The sequence below is a fragment of the Planococcus citri genome, chromosome 1 (assembly GCF_950023065.1).
Source record: "Planococcus citri chromosome 1, ihPlaCitr1.1, whole genome shotgun sequence".
Taxonomy (NCBI): Eukaryota; Metazoa; Arthropoda; class Insecta; order Hemiptera; family Pseudococcidae; genus Planococcus; species Planococcus citri.
This window is the reverse complement of record NC_088677.1, coordinates 87,222,558-87,243,099: the sequence shown is the minus strand read 5'-3', so window position 1 is coordinate 87,243,099 and position 20,542 is coordinate 87,222,558. Positions and strand designations below refer to the sequence as shown.

General features: G+C 36.8%; 1 protein-coding gene and 1 long non-coding RNA gene across 4 annotated transcripts in view; both read right to left on the bottom strand.

Annotated features, from left to right (window-relative positions):
* LOC135839754 (facilitated trehalose transporter Tret1-2 homolog) overlaps positions 1-18,148 on the bottom strand; it is a 57,833-nt gene extending 39,685 nt beyond the window's left edge. The window contains exons 1-2 of one of the 3 annotated variants that reach the window (XM_065355948.1): positions 17,936-18,146; positions 17,782-17,834 (exon numbers count right to left, since the gene is read on the bottom strand). In XM_065355948.1, coding sequence (XP_065212020.1) covers positions 17,782-17,789 — 8 coding nt within the window. In that variant the 5' untranslated portion in view covers positions 17,790-17,834; positions 17,936-18,146. Of the gene's footprint in view, positions 1-17,781 lie in introns of all 3 variants that reach the window. The other 2 variants (XM_065355957.1, XM_065355940.1) reach the window with 2 other exon arrangements.
* A 688-nt stretch (positions 18,149-18,836) lies between these two features.
* LOC135839770 (uncharacterized) lies at positions 18,837-19,840 on the bottom strand. The gene is made up of 2 exons (XR_010557643.1): positions 19,551-19,840; positions 18,837-19,472 (listed from the first exon to the last, which is right to left on the bottom strand). It is a non-coding gene; the product is annotated as an uncharacterized LOC135839770 (long non-coding RNA).
* Positions 19,841-20,542: the final 702 nt, after the last annotated feature.

Sequence of the window (20,542 nt, the reverse complement as noted above, 5' to 3'; positions counted from 1 at the left end):
CAGACCACGCAAGAAATAAGGTAGTTCCATCCTAGTTAAACAAAATATGGAGATACTTGCTGCCTCTTGCACCAATGATGATGATATAGAGATTCTGACAGTAGACATTGGAGACTGCCTGATAACATCAATCTACAAACCACCAAATGCTGATTTCAAATGGCCAAACAACCCTAACATAGGCACCCAGCAAAAACATATTGTGACTGGAGATTTTAACAGCCATGCAGTGAGCTGGGGGGTACACTGAGAATGACTCAAATGGAGATTTGGTGGAAAAATGGGCTGATGAAAACCAACTGCGCCTTATCTTTGATCCTAAATTACCAGCCTCATTCAACAGCGGGTGTTGGAAACGTGGCTATAACCCAGATAACATCTTCGTGTCAGAGCAAATGTCACATCTTTGTTGGAAACTGGTTGCCAATCCCATACCTCATACCCAGCACAGGCCAATAATCTGTGAGGTTAGAGCAGCAGTCTGCCCAATCAGAAGTGCTAACCCACCACCAAGATTCAACTTTAAAAAGGCTGATTGGGAGTCCTTTACTCAGGAGCTGGATACAGAGGTGGATAACATCATACCAGCATCAGAAAATTATGATCTTTTTAATGCAGTCCTTGAACAAATCTCAGTCAAGCACATCCCAAGAGGAGCAAGGAAAGAGTACATCTCTGGTATGAAACCAAGCCTCATCACACAGTACAACGAATATGTTGATAAATTTAATGAAAATCACTTTGATGATGATGATACCATAGAGCTTGGAGATAAACTTGCAGCGGAGATAGCTCAGTCAAGGCAGGAGAACTGGCAGGGACTGGTAGAAGATCTCAATTTTGGCAAGGACAGTCGAAGAGCATGGCATCTGCTCAAGAGACTGAATGGAGAAAAAAGTTAAGCAAGGAGTTTCACTCAGAAAACAGCAAACCAGATTGCTCACCAGTTGCTCATAAATGGAAAGACAAATGGTAGAATTAAAAGCAAGAAAATTATTTGTAATCAAGCAGAGGAAATGAATAACTTTTCATCACCATTCACATACTCCGAGGTCACAGCAGCTATATGCTCAGCCAAAAATCGAAAAGCAGCAGGTGTTGATAAAATGTATGTGGAGCAGATAAAGCATTTTGGGCCAAAAACTGTTACATGGATCCAGGAATTGTACAACACCTGTGTAGAAAAGTCAAAAATACCTCGGTCATGGAGGCAGACCCATGTCATTGCTATCCAGAAGCCAGACAAAGACCCAAACGACCCTAAAAGTTACCACCCTATATTGTTACTAACTCACCTGTATAAGATATTTGAGCAAGTGGTCCTAAATTGAGTAGCTGAGCACATTGACAAGAACTTAATCAGTCAGCAGGCAGGTTTCAGACCTGGGAAATCTTATACTGGTCAGTTCTGAGTTTAACACAGCACATTGGCGATGGTTTTGAACAGAGCAAGGTCACTGGTGCTGTGTTTGTGGACCTCACTGCAGCGTTTGACACAGTGTGTCATCGGTTACTTTGGTACAAGATTTATGAACTGTGTTGAAAATAATGTAAAAATTCGCGTATACATTGTAATCGTTCATTTACTTCGTAATTACTCGTAATTCGTCGTATTATCGAGATACAGTGTATAGCTTACATTTCCGAGAAGTCAACAAACATCTCCGATGACTTTTAGATTTTTCTACTCGAGTTTTATTACCGTTTTACGTTTTCTGTTCGCATTATGGCGATTTTATTTCGTTTTATTTTATTGTACATTTTGTATTAGTGTAAATATGTTCGAATACATTTTTTATTTCGAATTGTGCACCGTATTTCAATAACCCGGGACTACAACTTTACAGAAATCATCACGACACTGCTTAAAGACCGGAGGTTCTATGTGACTTTAGATAGAAAGAACCGCACTCGGAGAAGGCAAAAGAATGACTTGCTGCAGGGAAGTGTCCTGTCACCCATCCTTTTTAATATCTACACTAATGACCAACCAATTGGAGGACCTGCATGTCACTTCCTTTATGCAGACAACTTAGCGCTCACAGCACAGTGTAACACATTTGTAGAGGTGGAAGACACACTGAATTAGGCAATAGCTAGAAGCCAAGACAGAAACCTGTTCGTTCCACCTGCAAAACTGTGAGGCTAAGAGACAGCTCAACATCCAATGGGGAAACACTGCACTGAATCACAATGACCACCCCAAATATCTAGGACGTGACACTGGATGGATCACTCACCTACCAGCAACACTGTGAAAAAAACCAAAATGAAAGTGACTGCTAGAACAAATCTGATCCAAAAGCTAGTAGGTAGCAGATGGGGAGCTAAACCACAGGTCCTGCACACATCAGCACTAGAACTGTGTTACTCAGTTGCAGAATATGCTTGCCCAGCACATGCTAAAAAAGTAGATGTGCCCCAGAATGAAGCCTACTGATTGGTGATAGGATGCCTCAGACCAACTCCACTCATAGCTCTGCATTGTCTTGTAGGGATTGCACCACCGGAAGTGCATAGGGAGGTGGCTGCCAGAGCAGAAAAAACTAAAGCAACACACAACCCTGTACACCCCATGCATGGCTACAACAAATTACCAGAGAGCAGACTAAAATCTAGACACAGTTGACAGTTTCCTGAGAACAGCGAATGAATTGAGTGCTCCTGCTGAAATTGAACGCTGTCAAATCTGGAACACAGCATCAAATAGCAATACTATGAGCGAATCATTGCCTCAAGGCAACCAACTGAAGTACAGCCTCTGGAAAATGCTGAATAGAATTAAAAGCGGAACAACACGCTCAAAATCCAACATACACAGATGGCATTTGGCTGATGACGATCTGTGCGAATGTGGCTAGGTAAAAGATGACAGACACCTTTTCAGGTGTTGCTTATACTGGAAGAAAAAATCAATGATTTTTGGCAATTTTGGTTAAAAAAAAGACGAAAAATTGTTCAATTTTAAAATTAAAAAACAGGATCTTTCAATTTTAGCATAGTGAGGAAATCATTGTAAATTTTGACAATCAAGAGCAGAAACTTTTGGAAATTTATACAAAAAAATCAGAAAATTTTGAAGTTACCTAGACCTAGGTATTGGTACAAAACAAGAATCTTATGCAAAAAGGTCACAAAGCATGGATAAAGTTGAAAATGTTGGCAAAAGATCAGAATTTTGAAAATATTTACGGAAAAATCGGGAATTTTTCATAATTTTAACAAAAAATTTGAAATGTGTGGCAATTTTATCAGAAAAAGACTGGAATCTTGTGCGATTTTGACTAACATAAGTGAAAAATAGCAGATTTTGGTTTTTAAAAAAACAGTAATTCAAGTTAGTGTTGGGCAAATTCGCGAATATTCTTTTTTTGCTTGCGCATGCGCAAGAATATGCGCATATTCTTGCGCATATTCCGCAGATTCTTTTCAAAAAATTAGAACATTATTGCTTAGTTTAGAGATAATCGGAAACTTTCCAAATTTCCATTGAAAAGGATTCAAATTATTAAGGAAAATTGGAAATTTATAAAGAAAAGTAGATGTAAAACTTGTAAATTGTGGAAAATTGTAGAAAAAACTTCAAATTTTTTGAAAAAAGTCATGATTTTTATTTTTTTGAGAGAATATTCTCCAGGCATTTGAGAATATTCGCGAATATTCGCGAATATTCTCAGATTATGCGCATTGAGAATATTCTCAGGCCAACACTAATTCAAGTATAAAATTAAAAAAATAAAAAAAACAGCGAAACATTCAAAAATGTAAAATTGAATTCGAAATTTTCAATTGAAAGCTCAGATTTTAAAATGGCAGCTTCAATTCAAAATTACGTAAAAATTACCATCGACGTACTTCTGTTGATGATTTGAATTTACCAAGTGTATTAAAAATGGCGACTCTCAATCTGGATTGGTGGAGGGGGAAGGGGTAGAAATCCTCTACCTTCCAATTTGAGGGAAAATTTGAAACCTGAGTTTGAACCTTTGTGAAAATCGAGAAGATCTGTACCCAAAAAATTATACATTATGAGAGCAGAGCACACTTTGAAAATTTTGATCGAATCGCTCACCTCCTTCAGCATTGTAGTATAGATGGCTATAATCTTGGAAGTCTTCGTCTACTTGAACAAAATTGAGGTTAGATGGCGTTACTTGAATTCAGATTCGGTGTGTTGTTGGAACTTTTGAATCTGGTTTCAAGTAACTTATGAATTTTCGGTTTATGAATTAGACGTCCGTTTCCGCGTTCTTTTCCTTATTTTTGATTTATGTCGTTATGTATTTGTTAATGTGATGTTTTTTCATTTATTATAATGATTTGAGCTTGATTTGACTTTCGAGATTATTTCGCGATTTATTGATTTATTACCTGGTGCTGACTTCATCGAGATGGCTGAGTAGAAGCCTAGCAACGGAGTTGCCGGTAATGGCAATTCTGCCATGATGTGGTGAGTGAGTGTTAGGTAAAATGTCCCTTTACGATATACCTTTATTATGAGGTTTTAGACTTAGTGATGTACAAATGAAATAGCCGAATTTGGCTTAGTTGTTTTATTTTTATGGATATGGTTCGATTATGAATCTCGAGATAGGACTCCGGTCCTCCGTATAATTTTTCCAAATTGAAATATCTCGATTTATGAGATTAACTTTCTGACCTACATTCACAATGGTGAAGTAATCGAATCAAATGCGTTTAAATTTGATCTACCTTTGAATTCTAAAATCATATCGAGATGTCATCTCGATACCTTCTTGGCCTTTCTAAATTTATTATCGTGTAGAAGATACTTTTATTTTTCTTATGGTAATGGAGACTGATTTAATGAAGGTTATGTGGTATAACTAGGTTCTTATTTCCATCCTATATCATTCCTACTTCCCTATGCTCGTATTATTCCATTACCTATTTATCTTATTCCGATACCTATTTCCTGCCTACCTATCCTATTTCAATCCTCCGAACCATTGTATTCCTTGATTAAAAAATCTGCATTTTTCAAATTTTATACCACATATACTTTTATGGCGCCCAACGTGGGGCTCAAGGAAGGTTCCTTGAGTCAAAACTCCACTCAAAATTCCTTTTTTATTTCGTGTTCAAAAAACACCTTTGGTTTGGGTTTTTATGCCTACTCAATTGAATCAGTTTTCATCACACCTATTCCTTTTAGTTGCCACATGTAACGTAAAGTAATCTGATAAGTTTGAGATAGGATGGCAACGTAGACTAACGTAATATATATGGTGCTTGATAAATTAATCTTCGTAAGAAATAGGCATGAAAATTCTGGTTAAAATTCTAGTACATCTAAATGCACCGAATCCTTGATATCAAGAGATAAAAACTTCAAGGTTGAAAATCGAGCGTATTTAATTGTTCAATTACTCGTTAACGTACATGTCTTCGTACATAATACCTCGAACATGCCATAAAGTAACCTTGAACTAAGAAAACTATTGGTCAAAACTTGATACTTGATTTCATGCATGTTGTACTAATGTATATAAATGTACCTGTGTTATATCATGTTCATCTCTCTACCTATGATTTTCGATGAATTTACGTTATATTGCTGGTATATTAAACTGATTAAATTATCTTATAAGCTTACATTGTAAACTATCGAAAAAAAAAAAAAAAAAAAAAAAAAATATATATTGCTACGATAGTTTGAATACTTCTCACTAGGTGTCGCTATAGTCGTTACGCATAATAATTGTATTTTCAATTTTAGATCGACTTCCATCTTGTGTGTTTTGTTATGATATATGATACCTTCTTGTGTATTTTCTTTTCGCGATTTTGGAAATTATTTAGCTTGTTTTATATCTTTCGGAAATCGTAATATTTTTGTGAAGTGTTGTGCTACGTGAACGAATTATCCAGCCAACAAGATGTCGGTATCAAGCGGTGATTATGAGTACGAAAACAACCGACCTGTTAAGGTACAGTTTATAAACCATAGTGAGAGTATTCTTAGGGTTTAATTAGTTATTAGTTTATTATTATTTACCGAGATAAAAGATTAATCAAATTGGATGCAAAATTGGTATGATTTATTATACCTGGCGCCTGACGGGACGTTCGATATCATTCCCAGTTTGAATTTTCTTTTAGATCGAGATATAATTTGTTTGTAAATACTTCCCCCTTTCTTTCCCCGTCTTATGATGCTCACCACATCTTACCGGTTGCTCCATCGCGTATGAAATAATTGGATCAACTTTAATTCGAGTGAATATATGTCAAAAAAGCCTTCACGAAGAAGCTTATCAATCGATTCGATTGCTGTTTCCACATCGACTACTACTTTTACTCCTTCGAGTGCGATACCCTCGGATTCGAATCCTTCAAACCGACGAAGTACTAATTCCGGTAAAGTCACTCAAAGACAGTCCGGTCCAGTGACGAGGTCTCGTGTTACCGATTCAGTCTTGTTTCACGAGTTACCTCCAGTTTCTCGGAAACCGAAGCCGAAAACTGCTACGGTCACTGAAGTACCGATAGATCCAAGACTATTGGTAACGTATCCGCCACCAAATTTCAACGTACATCGACCATCAACCTCGTACGTTTCATCATCAAGTGTATTCGATTTATCCGGCATCGGTTCTATACCTTCTAGTTCTTCATCATCGAACATTAGCTCGTTGACTACAACTCCAGATTCGGTCAAAAGCTTTATTAACCGAACTCTCAACCAAAGTTATCGTTTATCTCCGATTACAAAACGAGTAACATTTGGCAAATCTGTTCTTGAAGTAGAAATGGAGAACTTATCACCATCCGAACAACAACGAGTCTACGAAGAGTACTTACGGTTAACGGCTGAATCGAACGCAGCAGCAGCTGCAGCCGCTGAAAAAGACGCTGAATTAAATCGATTGCGTCAAGAACTCATTAACGCTACGAATGATCCAACCGCACCTCAGTCGAACGTTTCGATATCTCAGTTAGATGCAGTTACCGCTTCATTATCACGTTCTATTGGTAAAACTATATCCGAAGAGCTTAAAAACGTTATTCCTCAACGACGTAGACGAGCTCAGAACGGCGGTTACGATGAAAATGAACAGAATTTCCTCGAATGGGATACTCGACCTTTAATTTGGAATAATCCACCGGAAATTCTGAAGCGTCATTATAAAGATTGTAAATCTTTATTAATCGTAAAACCGGTAAAATTTAACGAAGACGATGTTGATGAAAAAAATTCCAATGTCGACATAGCTATTTCCAAAGTACAACCATGGAAAGGTTTTCGAGATCATCGTGTTGCTGAAATGTTTCTGATCGAATTTGACCAACTCTCGATACCGATTTTAAAAAATAATAAATCGTGTGTTACCGCATTTTTTCGATTGTTACGTGGTCCAGATACTGAAGACTTCGTTGCTAATACGAATCGAAAACGTGAATTTCATCATATCGCCATCGATTTCTTGACCGCTTTCAGTACTCCTGAAGTTTATCACGCCGAAGCTGAAAACTTTAGTCGAGATAATCCTGTGCCTGGAAAGCTGCCCTCAATCTATGCAGCATTCTGGCTCAGAAGGCTTCGCTGGAATCCGAACATCGATGCGAACTTAATCATGACGAAAATGATGAAAAAGGTTCCAATCTTTGAACGTATAATCAAAGATATCGATGAAGACGACGAAGTCGAAGAGATTATCGGTTTAATGCGCAAGTACGAGCGTTCTGAAAAGCAAGACGATGAAAAATTTAAAGTAACCAGTGCATTGTACAATGAAAAACTAAAATTCGATTTAGCCAGCGATCGATATCCATACAATCCATATCAAAACCATCAACATTTGTATCGAGATCCTTATTCTTCATCTCGATCATCACCACATGATAATACTCTACGCAAAGTTCCACCTCAACTTTATCGTCGGTTGAAGGAACAACCAAAAAAGAAAGATAAATCGAAAGAAAAATCGGCTTACTTTTGTGATTACGAAACCGATAAATACGAATATTTCGAGAAAGGTGATGATGGAAAATACTACCACTACGAACCACCCAGCGTTTCGATGCTAAATCACGAACCAGTCGATCCACCTGAAGACGATGACTATGGCCTGAACGAAATGGATTTAAACGGGTGATTGCAAATATCGACGGTCGTGATATTTGTTTAACGCCTTATAAACCGACTGTAATCTCCGAAAAAACTATTAAAACCGAAATCAAATCTGAAGAAAAATCATCTCCGTTCGAGCCAACTGAACCTCACAAAACTGGCTTAATTTTCAAAAAGAAAATCTTATATTTCGGTAATACGGCCATGATGAACTGTTTACGCTATCTTCAACATAACAATACTCCAGCTGGATCTTTGTGTCATAATTCTATCTCGATTAAAAAGATCCTTTATGCTTTGAAGAAAAATGAAATCAGCGTTCCGAGTGAAATCAAACACATCATGATTTCTGTTGGTGTAGCTGAATCGAGACAACATAAATTCGACAGTACTGAATTCCATAACGATCTCAAACAAGTCGTACGATTATTCAAAGAAAAGTTCAACGTCTCCAATATTAATCTCGTTCTTGCTTCTCCATTATTCGATCGAGATAATGACCTACAATATTGGAAGAACCTACAAGAAGTTAATAAGTATATCTTCTTTGTAGGTAAGGACGTTGAGTACTGTTCGTTTTTCAACTTGTTTTCGTATTTTGTGCAACGCAAACCGTTATATAAGAAAGAAGATAAATGGTTCAATTACGTCATCGATGGTAAAATCACGTATACCATCAAACAAGATTGTTATAAACGTATCAATAAAGACGGTTCTGCCAACGTTTATGATTGGAATTTCGAATCTTACGAAACAATCCGTTGGAAGCTCGATAGCTTTTATTCGACATTCCAGATACCTTTATTCATGCCAGCATCTCCACCACCAAAGCTCGATGATGATGTTAAAGATCGACTAATGGAACGGGTCGACGGAAAGATGGTTTGCAACTTAAACTATCAAATGGAAGAAATCGTTAGTCCTGTCGATCTCGGTAGCGAAAATAAAGATATCGTTCCGAAAATTCCTATCGAATTTGGTGACATGAAAATCAACGCTTTACTCGATACCGGATGTTCTCACGTCCTCGTGAACGAATCTCTTTATAACACCATTGTCGAAAAATATCCAGATTATAAAAGAGCCGAAATCGATGCTCGTGGTGTAAGCAAACAATTCAAGCTTGCATCCGGTAAAGGTCATCCCAAGATAACCAAGATTGCATATCTTGGTTTCAATTTTAACGACAATCGACCTAAGAAAAACATCTATCGAATAGCATTACTCGTCACTCAAGATCTCAACGTCGATTTAATTCTTGGTCGATCGATTCAACGTGATTTCGGTATGAAGCTCGATATGGGAGCCAATAAAGTCGAAGCGAAAGATCCAGCCACCGGCATAAGATTCGAGATAGCGTTTCTCGATAGACAAGTCCGACCGATTAAATTCGAACTCGATCCGAAAGCTGAAAAGAAGGTTGCTGCTACCAAATTAATTATGATGGCAGAAAAAGACTACGAATTCAAATCTAGCGATGACGCAGAATCGATAGATGCAATCGCTAGGCAGAACGAGATTGATGCAGCCATTGCTGATGCTCGTGTTAACCCAGATGCCGTTGGTAAGTTGAAGAAATTATTACATCAATTTCCTACCGTATTTCGAAATAAAATAGGGCTCTGCAACAAATATACCCACAAGCTTCGTTTCAAAGGTGGTAAAATGCCTGAGTATATTTGGACTAAAACACGACCTATTCCTAAACGGTTTGAGAAAGCGGTACAAGAAACCATCGAACGTTGGGAACGAGACGATAAAATAGTTCAACAGATGTCACACTACAAATTGCCACTCGTGTTTGTGGATAAAGGTGAACAGAAAGTTCGTGTGTGTATTGATGGCCGACCATTAAATCAATATCTCGAAATGCATTCAACTGAAACATCCAACATAAATAACATGCGATTTCGTTTTCACGGTATGAAATTTTTCACGATATTGGATTTTCGAGAAGGCTTTATGCAAGTCGGTTTAGATGAAAGCCAACATATCGTGATATCTTTCGTGGTTAATGGAGTCACTTACTGTATGAAAGTTGTAGGATTCGGTACCAAAGACTCATTAGCTGCGTTTGTTCGAGCATTGCAAATCGTGTTAGCTGGATGTGAAGAATTCGTTGCATGTTACGTTGATGATCTCGTTATCTTTTCTCGAACACTCGAAGAACACTTGGAGCACATACGTATCGTGCTTCAAAAGATTGCTGAGGCTGGAATGACCTTGAATTTACGTAAAAGTAAATGGATCCGATCTGAGATCAAATACCTCGGATTGATCCTCAGTGATAAAGGTACCAGACCAGATCCAGAAAAAGTTCAAACTGTGTTAAATTTCGAGAAACCGAGTAATGTAAATTCAATGCAACAGTATCTCGGACTTTTTCAATATTACCGAATGTACATATCTAAGATAGCTGAGTGGTGTCAACCTCTCTATGATATGACGAAAAGCAAAAATGATTTTAAATGGACAGAAGAACGACTTACCTGTTTTGATAAACTTAAGAATGAACTTGCTAAAGAAACTTTGTTAATCTATCCAAACTTCGACGAGCCATTCTTTGTTTACACGGATGCCAGTTCAAAAGCTATCGCTGGTGTCGTTATGCAGAATCAGAAAATCGGTAAAGAAAATGTCTTGTTACCAATTGCTTTTTCATCAAGAATATTGAAAAGTCATGAGAGAAGTTATTCAATCATGGAACTTGAACTTCTCGCAATCATGTATACATTCACCAAAAATTACTACATGTTACGCGGTTTCAACATCTATTTATTTACCGATAACATTGCAGTAACGTACATGAAACGGAATGATTTGCTTCCTAATCGTGTACTCAAATGGCAACTATACCTCGAGAATTTCAATATCGAGATACGACACATCGCAGGTATCGACAACAACATCGCCGATTTTTTGTCTCGATATTCTTTCCACATCACCGATAACGAACGCAATTATTCGATATTCCTGTTCGATTACGATGCTCCAAAAAGCCTCCTCGATGATTTTCGCCGTTTATATTTCATTCAAGAACGAGATACCAATTTGATGAATTTAGTTCGTCGGAAATCCAACCGAGTTCAATACGATTCAAAACTTGGTTTATTCACATATCGAGGTAACGATGAACAGTGGCGAATTTACGTCCCAGAGAAGCTCCAGCGATTACTCATAGGTCATTATCATTATGAGTATGGCCATCTCGGTATCACTAAGTTGATTATGGTGATACGGAGACATTTCGATTGGCCAGCATTAACCACTCAAACTTACCAATTGGTTAGTCGCTGTATTTCCTGTCAAAGAGCATCTCGAGTACATAGCCGTCTGAAAGGACCAATGAAATCAATCGTTGCTAGTGAATTCAACGAAATTGTTTGTACCGACGTTTTTGGTCCAGTTGCTCGAAGTACTGCTGGAACTACGTTTATTCTCGTTATCGAAGATTTATTTACCAAATTCGTACGCCTCTATGCAATGAAACGTAATATCACAACAACGATCATCGAAAAATTCAATCGTTGGATTGCTGAATTTGGTAAACCTCGAGTAATACTATCTGACAATGGTCCCCAGTTTGCATCATTTATGTGGCGTGACCATTGGAATGCAAATGATATTGCTATACGGTACACATCTCGATATACACCGTCCAGTAATCCAGCTGAGCGTGTAATGTCGACAATAGGTTCATCTATTCGGAAGTACATTGCCGAGAACCAAAGATCTTGGTTTCGTATCATGCCAGAAATCGAGAAAAAGATGAACTATACCGAAAATTTAACCACTCGATGTATTCCGTTCGAATTGGTTAAAAAGCGCATCGTTCCTGATCCAATCGTTGATGCCATCAAACGAAGAACTTTACCACCTGATTTAGAAGACATCGCTCGAGAAAATACGGAGAAGAATCGAAAACAACGAGTCGAATATTTTGATAAAACCAACACCCTTACTCGATTAAAGATTGGTGATTTAGTTATGGCGAAAAAACGAATCACATCGAATAAGGAAATTGGCGTCTCTTCGAAACTCTCATACCAATGGCATGGTCCATTCAAAGTCATTGATAACAAATATTCGAACGTTTATGAATTAGAACTCGTAGATAATCCGAACGTAAAAATGCGAGAAAACATCATGCATTTACGTATCTACGAAATAGTCAAAGAAAAACCCCCAGATCCCCCTCTCGTCTCTTAGAATTAAGATGTCTAGATATCATTAGCTTAGCATGTTGGAAATTTCATGTAACTAACAGAATCGTGTATTTTGTTTTATATATCTACAGTTTAACGGTATCTGTCCAGAAAACCATCGCCATGAGCTACGAGACTCGCTTATTCCTGCCGCAATGAACGATAAGAAAGATTTTGGCGTCGAAGGATATTATCCAGACATCCTTGTCGGCTCCTACCGATATCCGCCAATTACGTTTGTCGAGAATCTCAAAATCTGTCCAATACGCCACGAAATTGAGAAAAGGCTGTTGAATCGACCCATGGCTCAAGCTCTGCGATCTGCAACCATCGAAAAACTCGTCCATAAGGCTAAACTCTTTCATTTCGAGTACGTCCAGCATTTTTTGCTGAAAGATACAGTTCCATACGTCAAATATGAACTTATTCCCGAGTATCCGGAAGAGTTTAATCTGAAAAATGTTATCGAACCGTTCGCTACTCGAAATATCGTCGACACCATCTGTTACGACGAAGAAATCTTCACGCTACCGGAAATATTCGATGACTTACCAGTATACGAACCTATCGAGATACCTGAAAGCAGCAGCGATAGTAACAGCGAATCGTCGTCATCCTCATCATCGGAAAGTTCTGACTCAGATTACGAAGAGCAGCCGATGCTACGTTATAATCCGAGGGGTGACAATCATAGCGGTTATCAGGATGCACCTGAAATCATAATCGATCGAGAATTGATACCTGTACGAGCTTATCCGCACCTTGAGTTCGATTTTCCGTTCTCGGATGAAATCCATGGCAGTGAAAAATTCTCTCGAATCCGCCAGGTTCAGTTAGCCCTAAACGAAGGATCTCGATACAAATGGCGTATCTGTGTGCCTTTATACGATGGTTACGCGCGTCAAAGCTATGAATGGCCGCGTTTTGAAACCGAGGTTTTCGCTTGCCAGCGCCATTTTAATCGAGTACACCACGCAATTCAGACTTCAGAGGCAGGCCACGAATTAGTTTTTCCGACGAGATGGGTTTGTGACGATTGCCAATTTAGCCATCACCATATCATCTCAGTACGCGTACAGATTTGTGGTAAACCAGTCACCGCTCTTTACGACGCTCGCTTATCCGCCTCGATTATTTCCGCAAACCTCGTCCAACAACTTGAGGAGGATACAAAAAAGAAATTGCGTCAATCATGTAAGGAGCAAGTCATTTTCGTACCGTGGAAGACCGCCTTCAAGGTTACGATCAATTCCTTCGTTGCTGGACTTCCAGTGTGTTTCAACCCCGATCTTGACGACGTAAAACATGATCGTCACTTCTTGAATTTTTATATTGACGATAGATCGGCGGATAATCATTGTATCCTCGGGCGTAATTTTGTTCTTCAATACGTTCACTCCATCCTTGTCGAGCCTAAATTGAAGATAATGATTCGTGGGCCAACAGAAACATCTCGGCTTCGTGCACTTAAAGGGCAAGAATATTTTCCGCATATTCGCCAGACTGGTGTTGTACATACTTTACAACGATTATCGATTCCGGCGCTGAATGAGGAGTTCGCGCATCTCCACCGCTACTTACGATTCGAAAAATTAAAGATGTAATTCTTTTTGGCTCGGTGATTTTTTCGAATGTTATATCGTAACGTTTTCTTCTGGTTTTCTTATTGTTTAGTTTAGTTTATCAAGGTCATGATTTGTCTAATTAGGATGTTTTTATTCGAGATTTTAGTAGATATCATTGTAAAGAAATGTTTTCGAGATACCCTAATTGGACTGTGATATTTTTGACTGTTTTGTTATATGACTTTTTTGATTATGTTTGGTTTTTGATTACCGGAAAGTATTGTGTTTTTTATTTTTAGATTTTTTATACTGTTTATTATTATCAAGATATCACTTTTGTTTGTCCTAATTTTAGTTTGAAAATTTTCTGCCGAAAATTTTGTTCGTTTAGGCGGAGAATTCTATGTAGTATAGATGGCTATAATCTTGGAAGTCTTCGTCTACTTGAACAAAATTGAGGTTAGATGGCGTTACTTGAATTCAGATTCGGTGTGTTGTTGGAACTTTTGAATCTGGTTTCAAGTAACTTATGAATTTTCGGTTTATGAATTAGACGTCCGTTTCCGCGTTCTTTTCCTTATTTTTGATTTATGTCGTTATGTATTTGTTAATGTGATGTTTTTTCATTTATTATAATGATTTGAGCTTGATTTGACTTTCGAGATTATTTCGCGATTTATTGATTTATTACCTGGTGCTGACTTCATCGAGATGGCTGAGTAGAAGCCTAGCAACGGAGTTGCCGGTAATGGCAATTCTGCCATGATGTGGTGAGTGAGTGTTAGGTAAAATGTCCCTTTACGATATACCTTTATTATGAGGTTTTAGACTTAGTGATGTACAAATGAAATAGCCGAATTTGGCTTAGTTGTTTTATTTTTATGGATATGGTTCGATTATGAATCTCGAGATAGGACTCCGGTCCTCCGTATAATTTTTCCAAATTGAAATATCTCGATTTATGAGATTAACTTTCTGACCTACATTCACAATGGTGAAGTAATCGAATCAAATGCGTTTAAATTTGATCTACCTTTGAATTCTAAAATCATATCGAGATGTCATCTCGATACCTTCTTGGCCTTTCTAAATTTATTATCGTGTAGAAGATACTTTTATTTTTCTTATGGTAATGGAGACTGATTTAATGAAGGTTATGTGGTATAACTAGGTTCTTATTTCCATCCTATATCATTCCTACTTCCCTATGCTCGTATTATTCCATTACCTATTTATCTTATTCCGATACCTATTTCCTGCCTACCTATCCTATTTCAATCCTCCGAACCATTGTATTCCTTGATTAAAAAATCTGCATTTTTCAAATTTTATACCACAGCATGTTATAAAATCCCCCAACAACAAGCGTCATTCAACACTTCACAACAGTAAACATCGTCGCTCAACATTGAAAAAAACACTACAACTTTTAATTAATACATTTTCACAGGACAATGCAAACCATCCACACAGTTAAATTATAAAAAAAAAAAAAAACTTTCAAATTAATTTCTAAAGTGCTTCCCTATTTGAGCTGCAGTTAATTAGGTATATACTTCGTAGAAAGGGTTTCCCTATATAACTAAGTACACTGTTTACATTTTTAATAAACTAATTTCGAAATCACGTGATATTAATTTATAATTTTCAGAAAACACGACGACGATACGTCATAATAACCGAAGACGAAAAAGACATAACGAAAACATGGTTCTGCCATCGCTATCGGATGAATAAAAAAGACAAAAGCATAACAAAGACGCGCAGGCACGATGGTCAATGTGTAAACAATTCACACAATCGAGTCGTATAATTTCAAATAGAGTTAAAAGTTTTGACAGGGAGCCAGCATAACCATAAACTGAGGTTAATTTAAAGGTTAACAACACAAAATGGTATATGAAATAAAATACACAATGAATTGGTAAAATACGTCTCGCGAGGTCTATTCGAAAAAGATGGCAGAACTTTCTTTTCATGTACAATAAACTTAATAATTACAAGCTACGTATTTTTAGAAAAAGAAAAAAAGATTCATTTACAGGTATAAAACATTAATTGGTTTCAATTTCATGAAATATGAAAAAAAATTGTCAATCCTTTACACCAGACTCTTCCCCTCTCCACCTCTAGTTCGAAGGTAAACAAAATTTTTAACTTGGCCCAATGGCCCACAAAAATTAACAAGTCCATTGATTGGATTATTTTCCAACTTGTAAAACGTAATTTATATTTATCTATACGATACACATATTAATTGTTCTAATTTTTACGCGTTGATTAACGAGCAAATAAATATTATTAGTAAGAACTCCACTAATAAGGATAAATTTCAATTTATGAATTAATTATCCTATTCCACAGTTGAAAAAATTAATTACTAGATATTTATTCGATGCGAATGCAAAATTACAATAGTCACGTCGTCGTCGGAAAATAAATAAAACCTGTTATAAAAAAATACACCCTCTAATACGAGTGCGTCATTCGTTTGTTCAATGGGTGTTTAAAGTTGTTATCATTCAGAAAAGTTGCAAGCGTAACATAAAAATCAATTCTCTAGCGTCTCACAAGGATAAAATTTTCTCTCGAAATAAATTTGTACATCCACAATCCACAATACTGCATTATAAAATTGTTATCGATTCGCTATAAGTATTTGCATGTCTAATAAAGTTTTTTCATGATTGCGGAAATTCGATATGTACTTTAACAAATTGTTCGGGAGTACGAATAGTAATAAAAGTGAATTAATGTTGAGAAATTCAAGTCGAGTCGTGCGACGTAACATCGATACTACGCGACCTTTAAAAAGTAGCCAAAAATACAAGGTCAGCAGACGTGATTCATAAAGGCTTCCTTATAAATGTAGGTACCTTTTCATTGTCACGATGCCGGTACGATTCTGTGCCATGCAGTTAACGTTAGATTACATTTAGGAAGGTAGGTTAATGATTAATTATACTGATAAAGTCGAATTGAAACGTAAAATATTTTCAAAATAAATCGCAATTGTGAATTTACCTTCAAATGAAAATTAATCGAACAAAATTCTAAACTTTCGTAATAAATCGGAATTTTTTTTCTTCAAAATTTTACTTTTCTTCGAATTTTATCGTAGGTAACTTTCCTTCAGCCCCTCGCCCTCCTTCTACAACGATCCTTTCGTATCCTTTGCACTCTCCTCCTCCGAACTCCAGAAAGATTTAGTGATAGTGAACTAAACTACAGATAAACATCAATTAATTTACTCGTACTTCACGTAAGAGCAAACAAACTGAACTAGCACAAAAAAAGGTCCAACAAGAGAAAGAAAAGATACCTATTTGCCACCTGAATTACAGGGGTGCTTATTTCGCGACGTTCCTAAATGATCTCAGTGGTTCAAAAGCAGTAGTAACACATAACATAATTAAACCATATTCTGTTCACGACACCGTGAACCTTTTAAAACCGGTTCTTTGAACGAAACCCATGAGAGATGGCTACAATAGAACCTTCTCGTAACAATGAGAGATGGGTAAACTCTTCGTATAGAGTAGATGGGTCTGAAAAATATGAATATGAACGATGATGTGGTACACTGGCCCTAAAAAGTGTTTCTATTAATATGTCATCTACGTGTAATGATCGTCATTAATGGTTATCTATGTCTACGTAGGTAAACGAAATAAACAAAATAAACGGTGTTATCGAAAGCTCACAAAGCAGACAGGTACACAATGGTCTGTATAGGTAGGTCTAACCGGTAAAATGACTAAAATCAATAAAGAAACTTGACCTTAACTTAGTACATCAAACGTTATGTAGCTCGCAACGACTATCTACCTATTTAATAATAATGTTACCAGTATTAATATTATTTATTAATATACAGGTGTAATTAGGAATTATTATTGTTGTACTTCAAACTTACTTGGACATAATGGGTGAAAGTTTTTGGCCAGCTTCCAAGACGAACAATACGAGCTATTTATACGAAACAAGAAGAGGGTTCGTAAAACAAAAAAATCACACACGTGATTCGGTACAAAATAGAATTCCAATGCGATAAATAAAAATTAATATACTTCGGACGTATTACGTGTTCAGGAAACACAATGACGTTAGCGAAAATATCCGGCAAAACTCATATTCGCGTATGTACGTCGGACGTCGTCGGTATAACGCTGATTATGAAGTGAGTAGTAGTGACTGAAACATCGAATGAACAAAATGATTTTCGAGAGACTAGTAATTCTAAATCGATGTACCTATATGCCCCGTTCGGCGCTCGACAAACACGACTTGCTGGCGGCTTTCCGAACGCTCCGAACAGCTGACGACCGTCTACGACGGTAAATATGTTGCGTACGAACCTAAAATCCTTTATGTTGACCCTTATGTTGGCGTATTCGTAGCGTTGTCCGTTGTTTCGATGGGTATTCTTATTCGTCGTGCGGTTGCACAAATGCCTGTAGAACAATGAATGGAAGAGAATTAGTATTTTATTAGTAAAGTGATGGATTTTAGTGAAGAGAGGACGTGACCGGAGATTATGATACTTTCAAAGGTGTACATGAGAGTTCGAGTTCGATCGAGTAAAATATTTTTGGGAATGCAGAACTTGGATTTAAAAAATCAACGAGCAATCGTAAAATAATTCGCAAGCAGGAATTCGAATTAGAATACATTAATCCAAGACGTTGTGTTTCGATCATGTTTCAAAATGGAACAACTAATCGTAAAAATTGCAGAATTCAATAGATACATCTTACAGTTTGAAAAAAATTACACGTTGATGCAAATTAAAAATTAATAAAGTAATACGAAACCAGAACAAATCGTAATGCGAGTAAGAAACCGCTGTCTTTCATCTCTTTTAATGTTTTTTTTTATGGCCTTTGAAATTATATTACGCGGTATTTGAGTATGGTACTTTGAGTACTCTTCACCATAAAGAATTTGACGGAATAAGAAATGGGATAAGTATAAGGATAGATAAGCTATTTATTTGATAACTAATTACATAATTCAGTACCTACTCAAATTCTTGGAAAATGTCCAAAACACGAATTGAAATACTTACTTCATAGTTACTTCCTTTAGGACATTTGGCAAATTTCAAGTCATAAAAAAATTAAAATATAGGTATGTTGAGCGATGATAGAATCTGGTTGTCAATCGAAGAGTGCAAAGGTAATAAAATAGTCAAAAAAACTTATCTGGGGGGAGTAATTGCTTCCTAAATTTCAAATTGGTTGAATTTCCATCGAAAACATGGCAATTATCTATCGACAACCTGCTTTTTTACTCGAGTTTCTTGTCACAGATAAGGTGACTTAAGGTAAGCTGTTCTTCGCGAAAACGTTTGATGCACTTAGAATAGCTTCAGCTTCAATAATTTCAAGCTTATGTTCGTTTTTGGTAATCTATAATGAGCATATACATAAGTATACGTTGATAAACATCTATTGGGAATTTCTGCATCGATGAATTCTTGATTAGAAAAAAATTTCGCCAGTACCATCAACTTCCTCGTACTTGTGATGCAAAACGAAAGAAGCTGCAATCAACCCAATCAGATTAGTTCCTTGGAATATAGGAGATTTCATCGGCACTGAAACACTTTCATTTCAGAATTAATGTTTCTGATAAGTCAATCATCATCAAAAGAACTAAGAAGTGCATAAAATATATATATACCTAAGAATGAATATTTGTGATGCGAAATGAAAAAGGCTGCGATTAGAAGATATCTCATCGGAACTGAATCACTTCACTTTCATTTCAGAATTATTTCTGATAAGATCGATCCATCATTAGAACTGCATGAAATATTCAAAGCGTCAACTTATGGTGACCGTAAGTCATGGAGAATCAGATGCAAAACATGATAGGTGAGAGGTTCCGCCGTTGGTCGCTGTAAGTACTCCATCTTACTCCAAATATCGTACGTTCGCTGAACCAATATAAGACATCTGCTTCTCGTCAGAAAAATGCTGAGTGGACAACAAGAACAACATTAGGTACTATACATACTGGAGAATACAGCTATGTACTTCTTCAATGAATACTTACTAATGCTTTTCATAATGCAACTACGTAAGTAAGTACATTTTATGTTTCGAAATCCCGATCAAGTTGAAAGAAATGTCCATCTTGACGATTTACATATAAAGATGGCCATGCCATGATGGATGGAAATCATACGCTAGAACAATATAGAGTAAAAGTGCAATAAAAGAGGAGGAAAAAACATGGAGTTGAATATTATTAAAAATGAAAAATTATCAACTTACTTACGCAATTCCAATTTCAGCAAAAACTTCATAAAATTTGCAGCTTTAGAATGAAACTGGAGAAGATGAGAACCTTTGATTTGATATGATTTTTGACATTTGAATTTTGATTTTGATAATTATTGATATTGATGTTTGATAAGAAAGAGTGGAGGGGATATACTTCAGCATGGCTTCCTACCCCCTCCTCTCAAAACTGTCGTGTGGAGGGGTGAAGAGAGGGGATAACATACAGGGTGGCCAGAAATATCGGGTACCCCCAAAAAAGTTTTCTAACTAAATACTTCGGTTGGTCACAGTGAATGATAATAATGATAACACATGATTGGTTGTTGGACTGGAGAGATAACATTCCACCAATCATATGCATCTATTTCACGTTGCCAACCTATATTT